The sequence below is a fragment of the Petaurus breviceps genome, unplaced genomic scaffold (assembly GCF_028583685.1).
Source record: "Petaurus breviceps papuanus isolate PSGF00001 unplaced genomic scaffold, PetGlider_PUasm1.0 90778, whole genome shotgun sequence".
NCBI lineage: Eukaryota > Metazoa > Chordata > Mammalia > Diprotodontia > Petauridae > Petaurus > Petaurus breviceps.
Genome location: NW_027187343.1, coordinates 3,399,595 through 3,420,060, shown reverse-complemented (window position 1 = coordinate 3,420,060; position 20,466 = coordinate 3,399,595). Strand labels below are relative to the sequence as shown.

At 37.7% G+C, this 20,466-nt stretch overlaps 1 protein-coding gene across 6 annotated transcripts in view; it reads right to left on the bottom strand.

Moving 5' to 3' along the window:
• SMYD3 (SET and MYND domain containing 3) overlaps nt 1–20,466 on the bottom strand; it is a 1,085,127-nt gene that overhangs the window by 251,594 nt on the left and 813,067 nt on the right. For 5 of the 6 annotated variants that reach the window (XM_069069136.1, XM_069069138.1, XM_069069140.1 and 2 more), the window contains 2 exons: nt 5,795–5,862; nt 1,656–1,758 (listed from right to left, as the gene is read on the bottom strand). In XM_069069136.1, the coding sequence (XP_068925237.1) occupies nt 1,656–1,758; nt 5,795–5,862 (171 nt within the window). Of the gene's footprint in view, nt 1–1,655; nt 1,759–5,794; nt 5,863–16,320; nt 16,344–20,466 lie in introns of those variants that run through there. The other variant, XM_069069139.1, reaches the window with a different exon arrangement.

Below are 20,466 nucleotides of genomic sequence, written 5' to 3'. Positions count from 1 at the left end.
CTAGGCATGGTTGGGGGAGGGAATGAAGGGGGCCAGTTGGAGTATAAGGAAGTAAGAAATCTTGCTTTTTATTTGTGCTTGAATGCTCTAGTTATTTCCACTAGTTATCCTTGTTCCTTCATCAGCATGGGGCAGAAGGGAGTGGCTGATTTAGTTTAATCTGGCTCTCATTTTGCTTAAGGGGAAAAAAAAGGAAAAAAAAAGAAACTCAACCCAACCTTTGACCAAAGCCCTCTGAGAATGGCGGCAGAGGGGGTTCTTTCTGTTAAGTGTCCTCAAATTGTATACAAGAAATTCATCTTTAGTCTTCTTTGGGGAGATCATCGTCGCAGCTTAATTAGTACACTTGTTCTAAACATAAGAAACTCAGCATATGTTTTTGTAAAGAAAAAAAAACGAACTCACTTGCTCAAAAGGAAACTAGCTTGGGGTCAGAAATATTGTAGCCAAATCCCTTGCTTACACAAAATATGGTATCTGAGGGTTTGAGTTTTATTGCCTGTGCGCTGTATAAATAAACAAGAACTTATGGCATTTGGATTTCGTGCAATAAATAACCCACTGAAATTAACGGAAAGAAGGGAGAATACCAGATTCTGGGAAAGCCCCCACCCCCACAATAAACAAACTGGGCCCTGAATCCAGCATAGGCAACAGTTCATGGGACACTAGCTTCTAGAAAGTCCCTGTCTGTGAGGGGGTTTTCCTGGTAACCAAAAGAGCAAAGGTAGCTATCATTCCTGGACATCAGAAAACTGGGGGGTAAAGATGACGATCTAGTCAAAAGGTTTCATTTTCTCCCTTCTCCTCTCTCTGCAGACTCTGCACCTTTGTCTAGGGAATCAGCATCCAGAATTCATCCATAAGATAGAGATAAACAGAATAAGGAGAAATCCTTGCCTTTAGTTAAAAATGGGATCAATGACTTGGGGAGGGGATTCTGGGGATCCCCTTTGAGCATTTCAGTATTTTCACTGCAGAAAGGTTTGCTGCCCTTAATATGGTGCTGACTATTCAAATGTATTATTATTGTTCATCTTATTGCTAGAATCCATCCATCCATTCATTCAAAAAGCATTTATTATGCCACTGGAGATACAAAGACAAACCAGTTCATGCCTTGCAGGAGTTTATATATATATATATATATATATTTTGGGGGGGGGAAGGACAGTAAACGATAGATATAAAAGAAAATACAAGATAAATAAAAAGTAGATACAAAGGGGGTGATTTTGCAAAATTGCTTTTCTCTGCCCCAACTTTTTCGGAAGGGCAAACAGCAAAAATCCAGACAGAATTTGTCTCCAGGGGAAGAATTGAGAATAAGAGGTTTTTAGATAACTATTTAGAATGGATGAAGGATGGGGTGGGGTGGCAGGTAGTTGAGGAAGGGGAGAAGAGAGCAGAGATCAATCAATCAACAAACATTTTTTAAGTGCTCACATTGTTCCAGGCACTGTGCTAGGTGACAAAAATGACAGTCCCTACCCTCAGGTACCTCACATATGCTATCAATGATTCTGTGAATTCTCTTTTCCTTGATAAGTGGACAATGGCACATCATTTAAGAGATTGGGGGTAAAAGCTGAGAGGAAGGCATCTTTGATGAACATAAGGAGGTGGTGGTGGCAGAATATGAGGGCACTCATTACCTCTTCTTCCAGCTGGATATCTCGGACTGCTCGAAGGAAGAGGCTGGGTCCCTCGAACACAATGACACAGTTTGGGTCACAGCTGTGGTTCAGCAAAGACATGCTAGATAGGGGGAAAATAGTTAAAAAATATAATCATAGAATGTTGGGGCTAATAGTGATCTTACATATAATCTAGTCTAACACTCTAACTTTACAGATAATCAAGCAGCCTGATTAATGTAGTACAGCTAGTAGTGGGAGATATGAGGGCAGCAAAGTGGCATAATGGATGGAAGTCTGGGTTTAAAGAGAGGAAGAACTGAGTTCAAAAGTGGTACCAGACACCTACCAGCTGTGTGACCCTGGACAAGTCACTTAAAACTTAGGTTTCTTAATCCCTACCCCAGTGCATTCCACACCACCAGAAGACCCTTCTTTTTTTTTGGAAACTATAAAACACTAGAGGATCATTATCAAATCCAAGACATCATTTTACAAATGAGGAAACCATACCTCAAGGAGGTAATGTGATTTGGACAAATTTAAATAGATACACCTTCTATGTATTTTTCGCATGGAAATTGGGAAATAAACTAAAACACCTGAATATTAAAATATGAGAATGAGCCTAAATTAATTTAAAACTGTCCAAAAGAACAGGCTGCAGAGGAAGTAGAAAATGGAAGTCTTCAAGTAAAGGTCAGATAATCATTTGTCAGGGATGTTGTGGAGGGAGGTGACTGTTCAGGCACCCAATGAACTAGATGACCTCTGAGGTCTTTTCCCACTCTGGGATTCTGTTTTTGTCATGAAGGAAATAAATTACAGTGGCGCCTCTGTCTAGACATTTCTCATTGGTCATCAGATTGAAATAGACATTTGAATTGAATTGATTCTGTTGGGCAAGAAAGACTTCAAATTGGGATAGGGAGAGGATCGCTCCAATAATTAACTGCTTAGGAGTTTTAATTACGGACCTAGGAGACAGGTAACCAATTTACTTCCTGTGCAATACAATATTCTAAATGAAAGAAGTTAATTAGGCTTGTTTAGGAATAAAAATGTTTTTGGCCTTCCCTTAGCACGAGAACAGCCACTTACTAGCATTTACTAAAGCAATATCTTCAGTCATCTAGCAGGCTATCCTGTTCTCACGGACAGTGGGATCCCTCTTACTTCAAGCACAGATTCAGAGCTTCTTAAACTGTGGGTCACAACCCCTTATGGGGTCACAAAAAAATTGGCAACAATAAAAGTTTCTGAACATGCAACAAAAAAATTAATTAAAAATCAAATGTGCAATGAATCCAAGGTGTTTCTGGCAGCACTTGATTTTTGTGTTGAGCAACTTCACTGCAGCCTTGGTTCTGAACACAAAGCATGTGCCCTGTTACACAACACAATGACAACAAACACTTCCTAGATGCGAAAAGTGGAAAAAGTTTGAGGAGCCCTGCAAGTTAGATAACCAGTTTTCCAATATGTGATAGAAAGGATTGTTATTAAATTTTAACTATGTTTATTTTATCTATTTATTTAATATTAATTATTATGATTATTATCAATCCATCACATGTACAGAATGGCCTCTTACAGCTTCAATAGTAGGTCACTTAAAGTCTTTTTTTTTCCTTTTTTTTGTTCAAATTGTATAGAATACAAATAAAGAGAAGCAGCAGCAGCAGGCCTTAGTGAAATGAACACTGTGGATTGGGAGCCAAGAAAGCTGGATTCTAGACCTAATTCTTCCACTCATTTGTGTGATTATAAGCAAATTATTCCATCTCTTTGGGCCTGATTACTCATTTGCAAAATGGAACTCATTAATACTTGCACTACTTAACACCCAGGGTAAAGACAATGTTGTGGAACCCAGTATGCATTTATTAGTCTCTAAGTGCTAGGGACTGTGGATAAAAAGACAAAAATGAAAGTCTCTGACCTCAGGAAGCTTACATTCTACTGGGGGAAAATCACAAACATAGCTAGCATTTATTTTTGTTGTTCAGTCTTTTCCGTTGTGTCCGACTCTTTGTGACCCCATTTGGGGTTTTCTCAGCCAAGATACTGGAGTAGTTTGAAATTTTCTTTTCCAGATCATTTGACAGATGAGGAAACTGAGGTAATCAGGGCTAAGTGATTTGCCCAGGGGCCCAGAGCTCGTAACTGGCTGAGGCAGGATTTGAACTCAGGAAGATCTTCCTAACTCCAGGACTGGTACTCTATCCACTAAACCACCCAGTTGCCCACAGAGCCCTTAAAAGTTTGCAAATCATTTTTCATGTTACCTCATTTGATCCTCATAACAACCATATGAGGTAGGTGTTATTATCTCCCATTTCACAGATGAGGAAACTGGGGCAGAAAGAGATTAAGTGACTTGCCTAGGGTTACACAGCTAGTAAGTGTCAAAGAATGAATCTGGACTCAGGTCTTTTTGGTTCCAGGTCCAGGGCTCTATCCACTGTGCTCCTAGCTATGTATGGACACGTGTGTGCTTGCAAATAAGCAGATGCAGCACGCATGCAAAATAAATGGTCATTTTTTTTTTTTGGAGGGGGAGGCCCTAGTAGCTGCCAGAGGGGAATCAAAAAGCTTCATTGTAGAAGGTGGAACATGAGCAGAGGTTTAAAGGAAATGAAGGATTCTAAGCAAGGGAGATAAGGAAGACTTGCATTGGAGTTATCATAATTATTTATAACATGAAGGAGGTTGGCTTAAACTCCAATGTCCCTTAGAGCTAAAAAATTCAAGGATTCCATAATACATTTCTGAGGACACAGGAGTGACTTGATTATCGTGTGGCTATGGGTACACACATTCTTCTAGAACAGAGGTTCTTAACCCGGGGTCTATGAATTTTGTCTTGTTTTGTTTTTTACAAATATCATTCTAACTGTATTTCAATATAATTGGCTTCCTTCTTAATCCCATGTGTTTTATTTTATGTATTTTAAAACATTATTCCATTCTGAGAAAGGGTCTGAAGCCTTTGACATATTGTGAAATGCTTAACACAGAGCCTGGTATGTTATAGGTGCTTTACTGAGCTAAAAGGGGCCATGACACCAGAAAGTATAAAAAGGGAACCCCAGCTTTAGTAGAAAAAAAGGGAAATGTCATTAGGTGGTGTTGCTTTTTGGGGGAGGGAAATCAGATAATTAGATGAGAGGTCTGGTTACATGTATGGTAGGGAAGGAATTAGTAGAACTTGCATCAAAGATGAGCTCAAAGACCATTTAGGTATCCTTGGTGTATCTGTTTTTAATAAGAGAACTCAGGACATAAAATACTCTGGAGCAGGGGTGGGGGGCCTTTAGGCCACATGTGACCTTGAAGTCCGCAGGTTCCCCACCCCTGCTCTGGACTTTTCCCTGTCCCCTCTAAGTGACCACTCAATAGGGTAGGGATGTAAGTAGAATGTAAATTTCTTGAGATAGAGACTGATTTGGTTTTGTCTTTGTTTTGTTTTCGTCTTTGCCTGACAAATTAGTAGGCAATTAATGAAAGTTTATTACTGAATAGAAAAGCTACAACAAAATTTATGTTCTTTTCTGTTGTTGTTGTGGCCTACTTTGACAGTATCTTCAGCTCTCACCTCTTAATCCTAACCATAAAAAGCCAAATTCTCTCAGAGAATAAGAATTCAACAGATTTCCAACTCCATGTGATTACTGTAACTCACAATGAAAGGTCATAAGAGCATTTTTTAAGCTCAAAGTTTTCCAATTTCTGGTAATTTATCATTAAGTTTCTTATATGGCTCTTGTACCTATCATTTCAATAGCACTCCTGCATATCTCTGTGAGAGGGAAAAGGAATGAAGGCAGGCAAAGAAGAAAAAGGGAGTCAAAGAAAGGGAGAAAGGGAAGGAGAAAGGAAGTGGAAAAGAAAAAGAAAGTAAAAGAAAGGAAGGAAGCAAGAAAGAAAGTAAAAGAAAGGAAGGAAGAAAGAAAGTAAAAGAAAGGAAGGAAGAAAGAAAGAAAAGAAAGAAAGAGAAAGAAAGAAAGAAAGAAAGAAAGAAAGAAAGAAAGAAAGAAAGAAAGAAAGAAAGAAAGAAAGAAAGAGAGAGAGAAAGAAAGAAAAAAAGAAAGAAAGAAAGAGAGAAAGAGAAAGAAAGCATTTTCTGTCAGTAAATGAAATATTGTCTACCCTACCTAGGATACAGGCCAACACCAACTTCTTGCATCTCTCCATTACTGATGGTGAAACCGTTACAGATCACCTGTAAAAACAAGAGGAAGAAATCAGGGTTAACAGAAAGACATTTTGAAAACTTCGTATCCAAGAAAAATAACATTTCAAAATAAAACACAGGGGGTATTTTTGAAAACTAGATTGGTGATATGTCCAGGACTAGTGCTGACACTTTTTAATTTTTAAGTGATCAAATCAAGGAAGTGCCTCTTGGAAAAACTGCAGGTTACTACGTGCAGAAATATTAGCATTTTACAAAAAAGGTGTGAGGCATTAAAAAGGCAGGTCCCTGTGTTCATGTGTAGAAGAAAACAGTCACAGAATCTAAAAATAAATAGCTAGCATTTATACAGTATAGTGTGTGTCATGTGCCAATCACTGTGCTTTATAATTATCTCTTTCAAACCTTACAACAACCCTGGGACATTGACGCTGCTATTATCTTCATTTCACTAATGAGGAAACTGAAGCAAAGGTTAAGGGACTTGCCCAGGGTTACAAAGCTAGTAAGCATCTGATACAATTTGAACTCAGGTCTTCCCAACTCCAGGATTGGCTCTATTCAAAGTGGAACCAAGTTGCCTCTAGGCTGAAAAAACCACAGATGATTCACTGTGCAGTAGATTCTTATGATCTACAAGATTATAAAACTCAAGCAAATTGCTTGATACTCCCAAACAGTCGCTAGGAAGGTATATGTGGCCCAGCTGCAGTTACAAGGTGGAGAGGCAAGTAGGTCTTATGATGGACAGGGCTAAGCCTCAAGGCAGGAAGACCTGAGTTCAAAAGCAACCTCAGACACTTCCTAGCTGTGTAAGCCTAGGCAAGTCCCTTAATCTCTATCTCAGTTTCCTCAACTGTAAAACGAGTATGCTAATTATAGTATCTACCACACAAGACTGTTTTAAGGGTCATATGAGGTAATACTTTTAAAGCCCTTCACTCAGTGTGTGGTCCCATTTAAATGCTAGCTATGATGATACTTTTTTTTTTGGTACATTCTGTTATCATTTTTTTCTACACAGGAACACAGAGCTCTCCTTTTTGATGTCCCTCACCTTTTTGTGAGATGCTAATATTTCTGCATGTTAACAATCTGAAAGGATATATAAGACTGGATTTTGCATGGCCCCCCAGGTGTTGGGGGCGGGGGCAATGTTCATATAGTTTTTCTTGTTATAACTGTGAAGTAAATATTGCTTTAAATGCTAATCTGTTAAGTGGTTAAATGAAACTGGGGTACATGTGAACTCTAGAATCGGGGAACACAACTGGTGGGAGCTTGATCCAATGGTAGAGAAATTAGATGATTCCAAATCCCTTTGAAGGTAGAGGCAGTGGGGGTCAGGGTAGTCATTGTTACAGGTAGGACTACCTTTGGAAGGAAACTGGGCCCTTCACACTTGCAGGGGACCCCTGGGGGAGATTTTAACTTAACTTACTTGGGCCTCAGGTTCCTCATCTGTACCTGAGACTTTAAGTCTTAGAATGACGGGACTTTGAGATCCTAGAAAAATTGATGGGATTTTGAGATCCTAGAGAAATTAGCAAATTTCTCTCATTCTCTCCCTTCCTTCTTCCTTTTTTCTTTCTTTCCTTCCATCTTTTTTTCTTTCTTCTTTTCTCCCCATTCTATACCTCCCCCCCCAAAAAAAGAAACCAAGACAGAATACTTGAGGTAAGCCAGTTACTACAATGGCACACTCCCTCTCATTCTCTTCTACTAAATGAGGAAAAAAGGAACAAGAATGAGAAGACATTACTAAAGGTCTACTTTATTAACCAGTATTAACCTTAGGCAAGCGACTGCTAACACTGAGAAATCTCCATTTACTCTTTACTCATATCATATGCTGAATTTTGTAAGCTTATTGTAGTTTATCATGATTTGGCATCTTTTCTCTGTAAGTTTGATAAAATGTAATTTAAAAACAGGAAATAAAAGGTACACATACATATGTTTGGATCACATCTCATTTAAATATATTAAATATCACCTGTTTTCCATTAGCTTTAATAGATCATGTCTATAAACTCTTTGTGTGTATGTGGAAGGGTAGAAATATGCCACAGAAAATCCTGGATTTTCTTGGGAGGTATTTTGAACATTTAAAATTTCATGTGCATCTTATCACACCTTATAATTGTAAAGTGAAATCAGGACATTAACTTAAAACCACAAAGTAAGAAGAAAAATTGAGATTCTGCTGCAACTCTGAATTGATCAGAAGCTAAATAATCTTTTTTTTCTTTATACTGAACTACTAAAGCCAAACAAAAAATGTTTAAAAGTTTCCATTCATTTAGGATGATTTTTTAAAAATAGCTAGCTTTTTTGTAATACTTTAAAGTTTGCAAAGTGCTTTACATACATTATCTGATATGTTTCTTATAACAACTCTATGAGGTAAGTGCTATTATTATCCCAGTTTTACAAATAAGGAAACTACGGCTGACAGAGGTTAAATGATTTGACCAGGGTCATATAGCTAGAAAATATCTGAGACATGATTTGAATCTGGGTCTTCTTGATTCCAAGACTGGCATTCTACCTACCATATCACCTAGCCTCCTGGAAACAATCTTCTAAATGCTCTATAAATAATGAAGACACTAACTAATACAGTCGTGCATACCTGATAGGAAAAACATGAGTGGTAAATAAATGACCCTTGTATTAGAGGTTTTTAACCCAGAACAGTCTCAGCGTGAGATTAATATTACAGGGAAAGGAGATGACAGAGGCAAGATGATGGGCAAGTAGGCTGATAGGATGGGAAGAAGAGTTGCATTGGAGGAAGATGGGATTAACATAGGTTTGGAGAATAGTAGATATGGAGTCCTTATGGAAGAATAGGAAAGGTTAGGAAACTATTTTTTTCCTAGTCTTTGTTGGATTTAGCTTCTCATACTTCTCTCTTGGTTTTGAGTTTATTCAATTTATTCTGTGGTTCCCTAGACGTTTCTTTCTCTTTTCTGCCTCTCATTTATCCTCATTTTTTCATCTCATGTCCCAGCCCCAGAGGATACTGGGGAGCAGTAGACACCTATCTGGAAATGGAGAGAATGTCTTACTATTGGGAGAAGATTTTTTCACCTAGGTTGTTTGCTGTGGTGGGATCTCTCAGCCATAGAGTCCGTCACAGTTCATCAGATGATCAGTAAGATTAAGGATATAACCAATTTCTCACCAATTTGGGGGTAGGGGGAAAGAGAAGAAGTTGCAAAGAGGGAGACAGGATTTTGAAGGTGACAAAAAAAAGTAGATTTGAGGAGGTGAACTGAAGTGAGTTAAAGGTCTGAGATATGGAGTAGTCAGACAAAAATTAAATTGACTGCTCCTTAGTTGCCATACTTTTGATAGTTTTAGAAGGCTCTTGCTATCCTGTCCCTCTCCTGGTATTTGTAAGGAGCTTGACCTAATTAGATCTAATACTGGGGTACAACCTAGCTGCCCCAGTGGATAGAGTGCTAGACCTGGAGTCAGGAAGACTCATCTTCCTGAGTTCAAATCTGGCCTCAGAATCTTCCTAGCTATGTGACCCTGGGCAAGCCACTTAACCTCTGTTTGCCTTAGTTCCTCATCCATTAAATGAGCTGGAGAAGGAAATGGCAAACCACTCCAGTATCTTTGCCATGAAAACCCCTTATGGGATCATAAAAAGTAATGCACATCTAAAACAAGTGAATAACAACAGTAAAGCAAAGAGCATTGTCACTGGGATCAAATCCTGACTTGGACCCTTTATATCCTGTACAACTTTAGGCAAGTAACTTAACTTCCTGGGTCTCAGGTTCCTCATCTGTAAAGGTGGGGGCGGGGGGGGAGGGTAAGTAAGGTGCACTCAGAGACAGACCAGATGGTCTTTGACCCCTAAATCCATGCTCCAAATCTATTATTTATTCTTTGAAATATGTCAGGTAATATTAGTTATAGAAAAAGCATGTTCTGGAACAGTCTTTTAAAAAATAAACAGTTAATAGCTGCTTAAATTGGGGCAAGGGGGAGAGTTGCTTGTTATTTTGCATATATACATATGTGTGTGTGTGTGTGTGTGTGTGTTAGAAACTGAGCAGGGATAAAAGAGAGACACAGTGTGAGCACAGACACATAGCACAGAATTCAGTGAATGACAAGCCTGCCAACCACAACAGGGAATTCTAATGCAAATTAGGAAAGACCTATTAAGAAGATCATCCCAAAGAATCAAAGCAATTACATGAAAAGAAAAAAGGTTTCCCATGTTCAAAAATTAATATTTGTATTTAGAAATGTTTTCATTTAATTGGCCACAATATAGAACTGAGGCATATTTTACCATTATCCTTTGCGTTAATGAATGCAGTTTTCTGTTCACTCCATTTTTCTTTAGGAAATATTTTTAAATCCAAGGCTTTCAATCTTGCAAAGAGACAGTCTATGGGTAAGGAAGATTCCCTGAAATAAAATGTATCAGGAGCTGGTTCTGATGTGTAACCAAATCAACCAAACCTTTGTACCTTCTAAAAGTTCTGAACAAAAGGAAAAAACTTTTTTAAATGTTTTTTGAACAAAGCTAGTATAGTGTTTTAAGGGTCAAGTTCTAGGTCCAAAGAGGATGAGTTAATATTATTATTATTATTATAACAATAGATATCATTTAGCAGCTAGGTTGTGCAGTGTTTAGACAGCAAGGCCTGGAGTCAGCAAGACCTGAATTCAAATTTGGCCTCAGACATTTACTGGCTGTGTGACTGTGGGCAAGTCACTTTACCCTGTTTGCCTCAGTTTCCTCATCTGCAAAATGAGCTGGAGAAGGAAATAGTAAACCATTCCAGGAGCTTTGCCTAGAAAACTCCAAATGTCCTGAGGAATTGGAAAAAACTAAATAAAAACTAACATTTATGTAGAGCTTTACTAACATCATTTCATTTTATCTTCACAACAACGAAGACTGAGAGGTAGGGACTATTATCCCCATTTTACAGATGAGGAAACTGAAGTTAAGGGACTTGCCCAGAGTCCCACAGCTATGAACTCAGGTCTTGTAGACTCTCTTAATTATACCATCTAGTAGCCTCCCTGACAACAAGCCATGATGCAGACTGGGTAATACCACAAAGTACAGCTATTATCAGAGACAGGTAGCCATTTCACATATCCCATGTGAATTTAAACATTATGTATTTCTTCAAAAAATTTTGGCAAATATGTTTTTTGTGACAATTGACAGTAAGTTAAGTATGTTTAGAGTGTATGGGAAAATCACCTTCAGAATTAAGTGTTTGATAAGTTGAACAGACGTTAAAAAAATGCAATCTGACAAATGTTTTTGACAATAAAAGGCAAATCAGGAATAGAAAAGTGCTTGCATATTCTTGGGGGATAATTGGTGTCCCTTTATAGGTTGTGAGCTTGTAGGGCAAGCACAAAGGATGCTGCAGTCACCCCTTTAATTAAGAGGAAGCTGGCACCAGGCTCTATAACTGTTGCTTTGCTGGGGTCTCAAGGTACAAATAGGTAGGGTAGCTATAGGCATAGTTACCTAAGAACACAGATGAGCATATATTTCCTCTCATTTATACTTTTTTCTACAAAAAAAGGAACTATTAAAACATCAAAGCATCACAATGCCAGCCTCTAATCATAGTATACAAAAGTGATACATGCTTTAGATTAAAACTTAAAAGAGATCTAAAATTTAGAGATGATTTGGTAATCAATCAATCAATAAGCATTTATTAGGCACCATTTATTGGGTCCTAGATACTGGAGAAGGTACAAAGACAAAAACAAAATATTCCTTGGCCTCAAGACGCTTACATTCTGTCAAGGGAAAAGACATGTATAAATATAAGTAGATAGAAAATATAGGGGTCAATGCTATGGACTAGACCTATGATTTCATTGGTGTAAGGAGGTGCTCCCAGTGAGGGAACTTCCTCCGCCAGGGCAGGTCAGCACCTTGATTGCTTGAAGCATTAAGAGGTTAAGTAAAAACAATAATAGCTAATATTTATATACTCTTTACTATGCATCAGGCACTGTGCTAAGAGCTTTACAATTATCTCATTCAATCTCTCAACAGCCCTGGGAGGTAGACACTATTATGGTCCTCTTTTTACACATGAAGAAACTGAGGCAAACTGAGGTCAAGTGACTTTCCCAGGGTCATACAGTCAAAAAAAAGTACCTGAATCCAGGTCTTGCTGGCTCTGAGACCAACTCCCTATTTTCCACTATCAGTTGCAGGGTGGGGTGGGAATCAGAAAAGGTCTCCTGAAGGAGGTAACACTTAAGCTGAGCTTTGAATGAAGTTAGACATTCTAAGAGGCCTAAAGATGGAGTGAATTCTAGGCTTGGGGGGACAACCTGTCCGGAGGTACAGAGATAGGAGATCCATGTTGGCTGAATTAATTAAGTACATTAAGGGTAATATTAAATAAGTCTGGAAAATTAAGCACAAACCAGGCTATAAAAACCTTTAAATACCAAAGACTTTGAATGTGATCCTAATATCAACAGGGCACCATTGAATACTTTTCTCATGGGTTACTTGTTGGAATAATTATTGTTTAACCTTTGTTTTAACAACTCCAAACTTGACTTCAACACCTCACCTTGAATTTACTTGGCTTGTCTGAGGCCTCTCTGGAGCCCTAATACCTTCATTCTTTGTGACCCCATTTGGGGTTTTCTTGGCAGGGTTACTGGAATGGTTTGCCATTTCCTTCTCCAGTTCATTTTGCAGATGAGGAAACTGAGGCAAACAAGGTTAAGTGACTTATCCAGTAAGTGTTTGAAGCCAGATTTTAATTCAGGAAGATGAGTTTTCTGACCCCGAACCTGGCACTCTAGCCCCTGGGCCACCTAGCTTAAAGCCACTGCAACATTTTTTCCTACTCTAGGGTTTAAATGAAAATTTGTATATTTTGCTCTAACTGGTCCTCAGTGTTCTTATTATTAAATAAAACTAGCCTGTCCCTCTCTATGTTTTTGAATGAGAGAGAAACTGCATTTGTTACTCCACCCAATACAGAAGCCCAAAAAGAGAGAGCTTAAGCAAGGTACAGGACTTTTCTTTAATAAGGAGAGAATCAGCAGTCTCCTTTCTCCCCTCAGGTACTCACTTTGTTGCTAGGTGTTTACTGATTAATTACCTACATCTAGGCACAATTGATCTCCTCACTGACAATTCTAGCTAGAGCTAAGCTTAATTCCAAAACTGCTTCTACTTTTTAAAGGGGCCAGATGCATTTTCCCTGGTCCATACATTTAAAAACAATTATGCTAAGAAATTGTGCTGAATACTAAGCTGACTTTTTCATAACTTTCACACTTTCTTTTCCTAATTTTTTTATGCACAGTGTGGGCAGAATGCCTACCCTGTTATATTTTCCACAAATAGATGTGCACTTTAAAAATTACTTGGGACAAAGCCATATTTTCTAAACAAGATTATTCTGCATTTAAGTTTATTAAGCTCACAAGAGGGAATCAAAGAGAATGGAGAAAGCCGACAGATATGAAGTAAAAAGAATTTTTTCATACAGAATCACTGTACAGAACTATGCAATTACTTCTCTCTCTTGTTTAGAAGGCACAGTAAACATTATATATAGTATATGCTTCCATTTCCCTATGGAATTCTCAAAATTACATTTATTACTAAGTGTGAAGCCAATTTTCTTGCAAAAATCTTTTCACAAAGCTAACATTAAAGGGATTTAAATGACTTTTCAGAATGAGATAGAGAGAGAGGTTAAGGAAGAGAGGGAGAGAAAAAGAGGAAGAGGAAGAGAGGGAAATCAAGGGAAATATTTAAATATGAAAAACAGATGACTTGAGGGAGAGAGAAAGAAGTAGGGGGGAGAATGGGAAGGAAGGGATAGAAAGAGTCAGAGAGGAAAAGAGTAGGAAGCAGAAGGAAAGAGAGATAGAGGAAAAGAGGGAGGAGAGAGAAAGTGAAAGAGGGATAAAGGAAAAAGGGAGAAGAGGGGAAGGGAGAGAAGGAAGGAGAGACAAAGGAAAGGAAAGGGAGAGGGAGCAAGAGGGGAAGAGAGAGCCAAAGCAAGAAGGGGAAAGGGGGAGGAGGAGGGAGGGAGGGAGGGGGAGAGAGAGAGAGAGAGAGAGAGAGAGAGAGAGAATATACATATATATATATACACAATACATACATATATATGTATATTTACAGAAAGAATACCAAGACTCTGTGTGTGTGTTCACACTCTGCATTTCTATAAATGCCTGTCATTATCTTTTTTTCTATGACCCCTCAATTACCAATTACTTCTTGACAATCTATAGACTTTCACTCTGATAAGGAATGCAGAGGTCAAGATACCACCAAAGAAGGACCTGAGGACTGACTATTTTCTATCTTACTTTAGAGGAATCTAAAAAATGTAGGCTCTTGGGGAAACAGTAGAAACGGATGCCAAGGACAGGGCATGATCTGAGCTCCTCAGCCAGGCTTTTTTGGGGGGCATTTCACTTGGATTGAGCTCCAGTTTTGATTCATTCCTCACAAATTCATCTCTCTCTCTATGGTTGTTAAAAGAAAGATTGATGTGAACAGAAATGGCTCCTGGGATGAAGGTTAAGGAAAACAGACTCAGCAGGGTAAAAAGAGAGCGCCAGTATTGGAAAGCACAGTATGGAAAACTACATTGAAAGAGGAACAGCCAATCTGAAGTGCCTTTGTTTTTCTACAGGAAGAAAAAGGGGTAAAAATAAAATGGCCCAGCACAATTCTGGCCTCCTCTCACAAAACACTGGCAGTGAGAGAGAACAGAAGGGAAAATGTTGCTGGAGTTAAAAGGTGTTTCCTCCAGCAAGAACCAAGGTGTGCTTTTTCTTGAATGGTTTTTATTCATACAGTGGCGCCTTCATTTTAAAGAACATAACTCACTCCCCAAAAGACCATCAATCTACACAGCAAGCCACAGCAGGAGGTGGGGAGGGAAGAAGGGGATAAATAGTCTAGTATCATCGATAGTATATAAAAGGAGAAACTAAGGCACAAGTCCAGGGACTATTTCAAGGCTCAATACATCACTTACAATCCTAGTCACCTATTTGAAAAATGAAGTTAATTTTTTAGATGCTCAGTAAAAATAACTCCTTTTATTTATATAGCATCTTATACTTTTTTCCTTTTTAGATTTGTTAATCTTTTGTTTTTAATCATTTGTGTTCTAAATATGTCCCTTTCCCCTCCACTACACGGGGGGGGGGGGGGGGGGGGGAGGCTGGGAATCAGGTAGTTTTAAGGGAGATCAGGAAAAGCTTCTCAGACTTGAAGGAAGCCAGGGAAGCCAGTTAATCAATGAATAAAACCATGCAAGTGTCTACTATGTGCCAGAGGAAGATAGGTGGCTCAGTAGATACAGTACTAGGCCTGGATCAAGGAAGACCTGAGTTCAAATCCAGCCTCAGATGCTTGCTAGTTGTGTGACCCTTGGCAAGTCACTTAACCTTTGTTTGCCTTAATCTACTGGAGAAGGAAATGGCAAACCATTCCAATATCCTTGCAAAAAACAAACAAGCCCAAAGACAGTACTGGTGTGTTATGTATGGTCCATGGGGTCATGAAGAGTCAGACAGGAATGAATGAATGAACAACAGGGATAACCATCCCCATAGCAGACAATAGCATAAGTGATCTCGGCCTCACAGCAACCCTTTGGGGTAGGTATGCTAGATGTTATTTCCCTTTGATAGACAAGGAAACACAGGCCCATAGAAGATTAGACTAGGTTAAGCCTTTGATTAATGACAATGGTAAGGACTGGACCATGAATCTCCTAACTCCATTAATGATAATTATATTCATCTGTATACTTGAACTCATCTCCAAAAACTCAGGATCCAGGTATGACAACTGGTCATCTTAGCTTTTAATCTTCTGATGTATTAGTAGAAAGTAGGATAAAGGAAAAGAAGGAGGCTCTTTATAGCAATCTGAGAGATGGTGCCATCCATTTCTAGTAAATATAAAGATTGGGGGTGTTGGAGAGAGGTGAATAGTGACATATAGGACCCCTATTGTGTAAGGTAAGAAAACTCCTGAGGCATTTTGGTGTGTTTATAATTTTACTGGACACATCTGTGTATAATCATATATGTGTGTGTGTGTGTATATTAAGCATAAATTCACACACAAATAAATGAAAGATCTGTGATTCAATCAGTATGGGGAACTCTTAAAATGGCAACTTTCTCCTCTCAGGCAGATTGCAACCCTTCTCTGCCTTAGCAGATGACTCCTTAATAGGTAAATAAGTCTTCAGTAGAGAAATGAATATTTTCATATATTTAAATACACATACATAAGTTCACTTGCACATGATAAACAAGGTAGGATAATGGATAAAGGCAGAGCCTTGGAGACAGGAAGACCTGAGTTCAAGCTTTGCCTCTGATGCATACTACCTGTGTAAATAGTCATACAACCTTTAAGAGCCCCAGGAAACTAAGATGATAAGTTACAGACCAACTTACCAGTTTGTAGGTACTGGAATTCCCCCACACTGATGCAATCATAGATCTGGACCAAAAATAAATAAATAGAAATTTAGGCTTAATTATTTACTTCAATGCTTCAAGAATCTGTGATTGCATCAGCATAGATACTTCCACCAATAGCACATACCCTACACGCTTCTGACCTTAGTAGATGAGTGTAATGAATGGTTATGAGAGAAACAGAATTTATCAGCCAGTGGCTGGCCTTTTAATAGTTATGCTTTCTGGTACTGACTAGGCTGATAACAGATACGGATTGTATCTCCAGACCCATACTCAAAGCCTTTGCAAGTTGGGAGGACATGCTGCAGCCTTTACCCTGGATTTCATTGACTGAATCTTTGAGAACTCAGGGATTCCTCCATTCTCAAATGATATAAGAGAAGAATTTTAATTCTTCATATCCAAGTATGTCTATATATGTATACATATAACAATACATATATGTATCTATCTAGGACCACAACACATTTATATGTGTGCATGCATAAAAGGTATACACATGTATGTGCACAAACATGTAAATATGTGTGTATATGCAAATATCTACATAAGCATATATGCTGTGTATACATAAATATCTATTTGTATATTAACAATGCAATATATGTATGACTATAAAATATCTATGTATACATATGTAACAGGTGTATACATATATGAACACCTACATATGTATACTTACATAAACATCTCTACGTATACATATGTGTGCATATATAAACATCCATATCTGCTTCTATGTATATACACAAAATAAGTATATGTGTATATATAGGAACCTAAAATATGTGTACTGTCTGTATATTTCTATAAAACAGGCATGCACATGTACATACATATACATGCATGTACAGGGTATCCCTAAAGTCAGGACACATGGGAAATCCCATTAACTATGTATATTTTCTTTCTTTATTTCTTTTTTTTACAGTTGGGGTTAAGTAGCTTGCGCAAGGTTACATGGCTAGTTATTTTGTGTGGGTATTAAGTATCTGAAGCCGGAACCAATCCTGAGTCTCCCGACTCCAGGCCAGTGCTCTTACTCACTGAGCCACCTGGCCACCCCAAATATGCATATTTTCAAGAAATGAAATGAATGAAAATTTCAACAACATTTGATTTAACTAGCACAAATTTTAGCCATGACAAATTCATATGGAATAAAAGTTTTCATTAGTTATTGGAAACTATTTTCCACATTAATGAGATTAATTTAATTAAATTAATTAATGAGATATCCTGTCTCCTATGTCTTCCTATGAAATCTCATTTATGCTAATTAAATAAAATGCTGTTGAAAATTTTGTTCATTTCATTTCTTGAAAAATATGCATAGTGAATGAGATTTCCTATGTGTCCAGACTTTAGGTATATGTATTTATGTGTATAAATAAAATGCATATATTTTAAAACTTTGGGGAAATATATTAGCATAACAAGCACTAATTGTGATAGTTAAATATGTCTGTTAATGTACACTGGGATTTCTTTAAAAGAACCAAAAGCTATTCTAATTAAGGAGAAACATCTTAGTTGAGAAGTCTCCAGTGCTTTTTCTAAATCATGTAACAAGGAATAGCATTGAATTTAACCTTATTCACAATTTCCAAGAAATCCTCCCCATGGTCAGTGCTTTGCCATGCTCTAATCAAGAACATCTCCTGCTTCACTGAAGATGATTCTAATTTTAGCATCATTCAGACATAGCTGCATGGACAGTTCAAATCTAGTACCTTTTCTAGCATTCATGGAATATGCATGAATTTTGGATGTGTTTATCCCTTTTGATTAATTCAGACTTTTTGTCTAGTGTCCCAAGGTTAATCAATGGATGAAAAATTGGACCCAGAGTCAGGAAAACCTGAGTTCAAATCCTGCCTCAGATATTTATTAGCTATATGACCCTGGCATGTCATTCAGACTTTGAGTCTCAGTTTCCTCATCTGTAAAATGATGAATATAACACCTATCTCAGAAGTTGTTTTAAGGATCAAATGAGATAATATATGTAAAGTACTTTGCCAACCTTAAAGTACTATATAAAAATTAAGTATTATTCTATGATTAATAATGATAATAATGTGTATCTTCCATAGGGAGAGGGAACCATATGGTAAAAATGGTATTTAATATGTTCTGAACTTTCTAACATGGATATGGTTGGTATTTGGTGGGGCACAGGAGGGAGAGGGGGAAAGAAGGGGAGAGAGAAAAGGAAAGAGGGAAAGAAAAAAAGGAGTGAGGGAGAAAGATTTTTTTCTCCTAAGTGAAAGTGTATATTATAAAAAGCAATAGAGTTGAACCTCACTTTACATAACAGGAGGCACTTAACAATGCTCTTTCAATTGAATTGAATTTTTCCTCTTATAGAGGGACTCCTTCCCCGACTATCAACTCCCACTGGTTTTTTAATCTAGACCTATTTCTGGAAGGACCCTCAGAGGCCATTTGAAGCCAAACTCATTCATTCTGTCTTGAAATTATGTTGTGCCTTAAAATGAACAAATATATGTATATATGTGTATATTTATATCTATATTTGTTGTTCATTCATTTCAGCTGTGTCTGACTCTCCTTTTTTTAAATTAAATTTTATGTCTATTTTTAGTTTACATCATTCATTTCCACAAGATTTTGAGTTACAAATTTTCTTCCTGTCTTTCCCCGACCCACCACCCAAATACAGCGATCCCACTGTATACCCTCTCCTCCAATCTGCTCTCTCCTATATCCTCCCCTATTCCCCCTCCAGCTTTCAGGTAGGGCAAGATGGATCTCCATACCCAAGTGCTGTATATCTTATTTCCCAGTTGCATGTAAATCATAATGATAATAATAATAATATTTAAAAAAACATTTTATTTTACAACTTTGAATTCCAGATTCTTTCCCTTTCTCCCTAGTCACCCACCCTTACTGGGAATATAAGCAATTCAATATAGGTTGTGCATGTGTAGTTATATAAAACATTTCTATAATGGATATATTGTGAAAGACTGACTATATTTCCCTCCATCCTATCCCGCCCCCCACTAGTTCTATTCTCTACTTTGACATCATCCCTTTTCAAAAGTGGGTGCTTCTAACTATCCTCCCCCCTGTCCCCTCCATTCTCTCCCCTCTCATCCCCTTCCTCCCTATTCCCCTGTAGGGTGATACTCTATTTAGTGTGTATGTCATTCCCTCCCTAAGCCAAATTCAATGAGAGTAAGATTGACTCATTCCTTTGGCCTTCCTGTTCTTCCCCTCCATTGTAATGGTTATCCCTTGCCTCTTCTATATGAGATAATTTACCCCATTCTGTCTTCCCACATTTCCTCTCATTATATTCCTCTCTCACCCCTCAATGTCACCTTTTAAACATCATGCCTTCCTATTCAATTGATCCTGTGCCCTCTGTCTATGTATACCTGGACACATATATACACATACTCACATATGTATTCATAAGCACATATACCCTCCTATATAGACATATATATGTATACATACATACATATTTATAATTCCTTCAAACTGTCCTCATACTGAGAAAAGTTTCATAAGTTACAATTATCATTTTTCCATGTAGGCATGTAAATAGTTCAACTTTGATAAATTCCTTATGTTTTCTATTCCGTGTTTATCCTTCTCATGCTTTTCTTGCTTCTTATATTTGAATGTCAAATTTTCTTTTCAACTCTGTTTTTTTCATCAAGAATTCTTGAAAGTCCTCTATTCTCCTGAATGATCATATTTTCCCCTGAAACATGATACTCAGTTTTGCTGGGTAGGTGATTCTTGGTTTTAATCCCAGCTCCTTTGACCTCCGGAATATCATATTCCAAGCCCTTCGGTCCCTTAATATAGAAGCTGCTAGATACTGTGTTATCCTGACTGTTTTTCCACAATATTAAAATTGTTTCTTTCTTGGCTGCTTGTAATATTTTCTCCTTGATCTGGAAACTCCAGAACCTGGCTATAATATTCCTAGGAGTTTTCTTTTGAGGATCTTTTTCAAGAGGTGATTGGTGAATTCTTTCAATTTCTATTTTGTTCTCTGGTTCTAAAATATCAAGGCAATTTTCCTTGAGAATTTCTTGAAGGATGATTTCTAGGTTCTTTTTTTGATCATGGCTT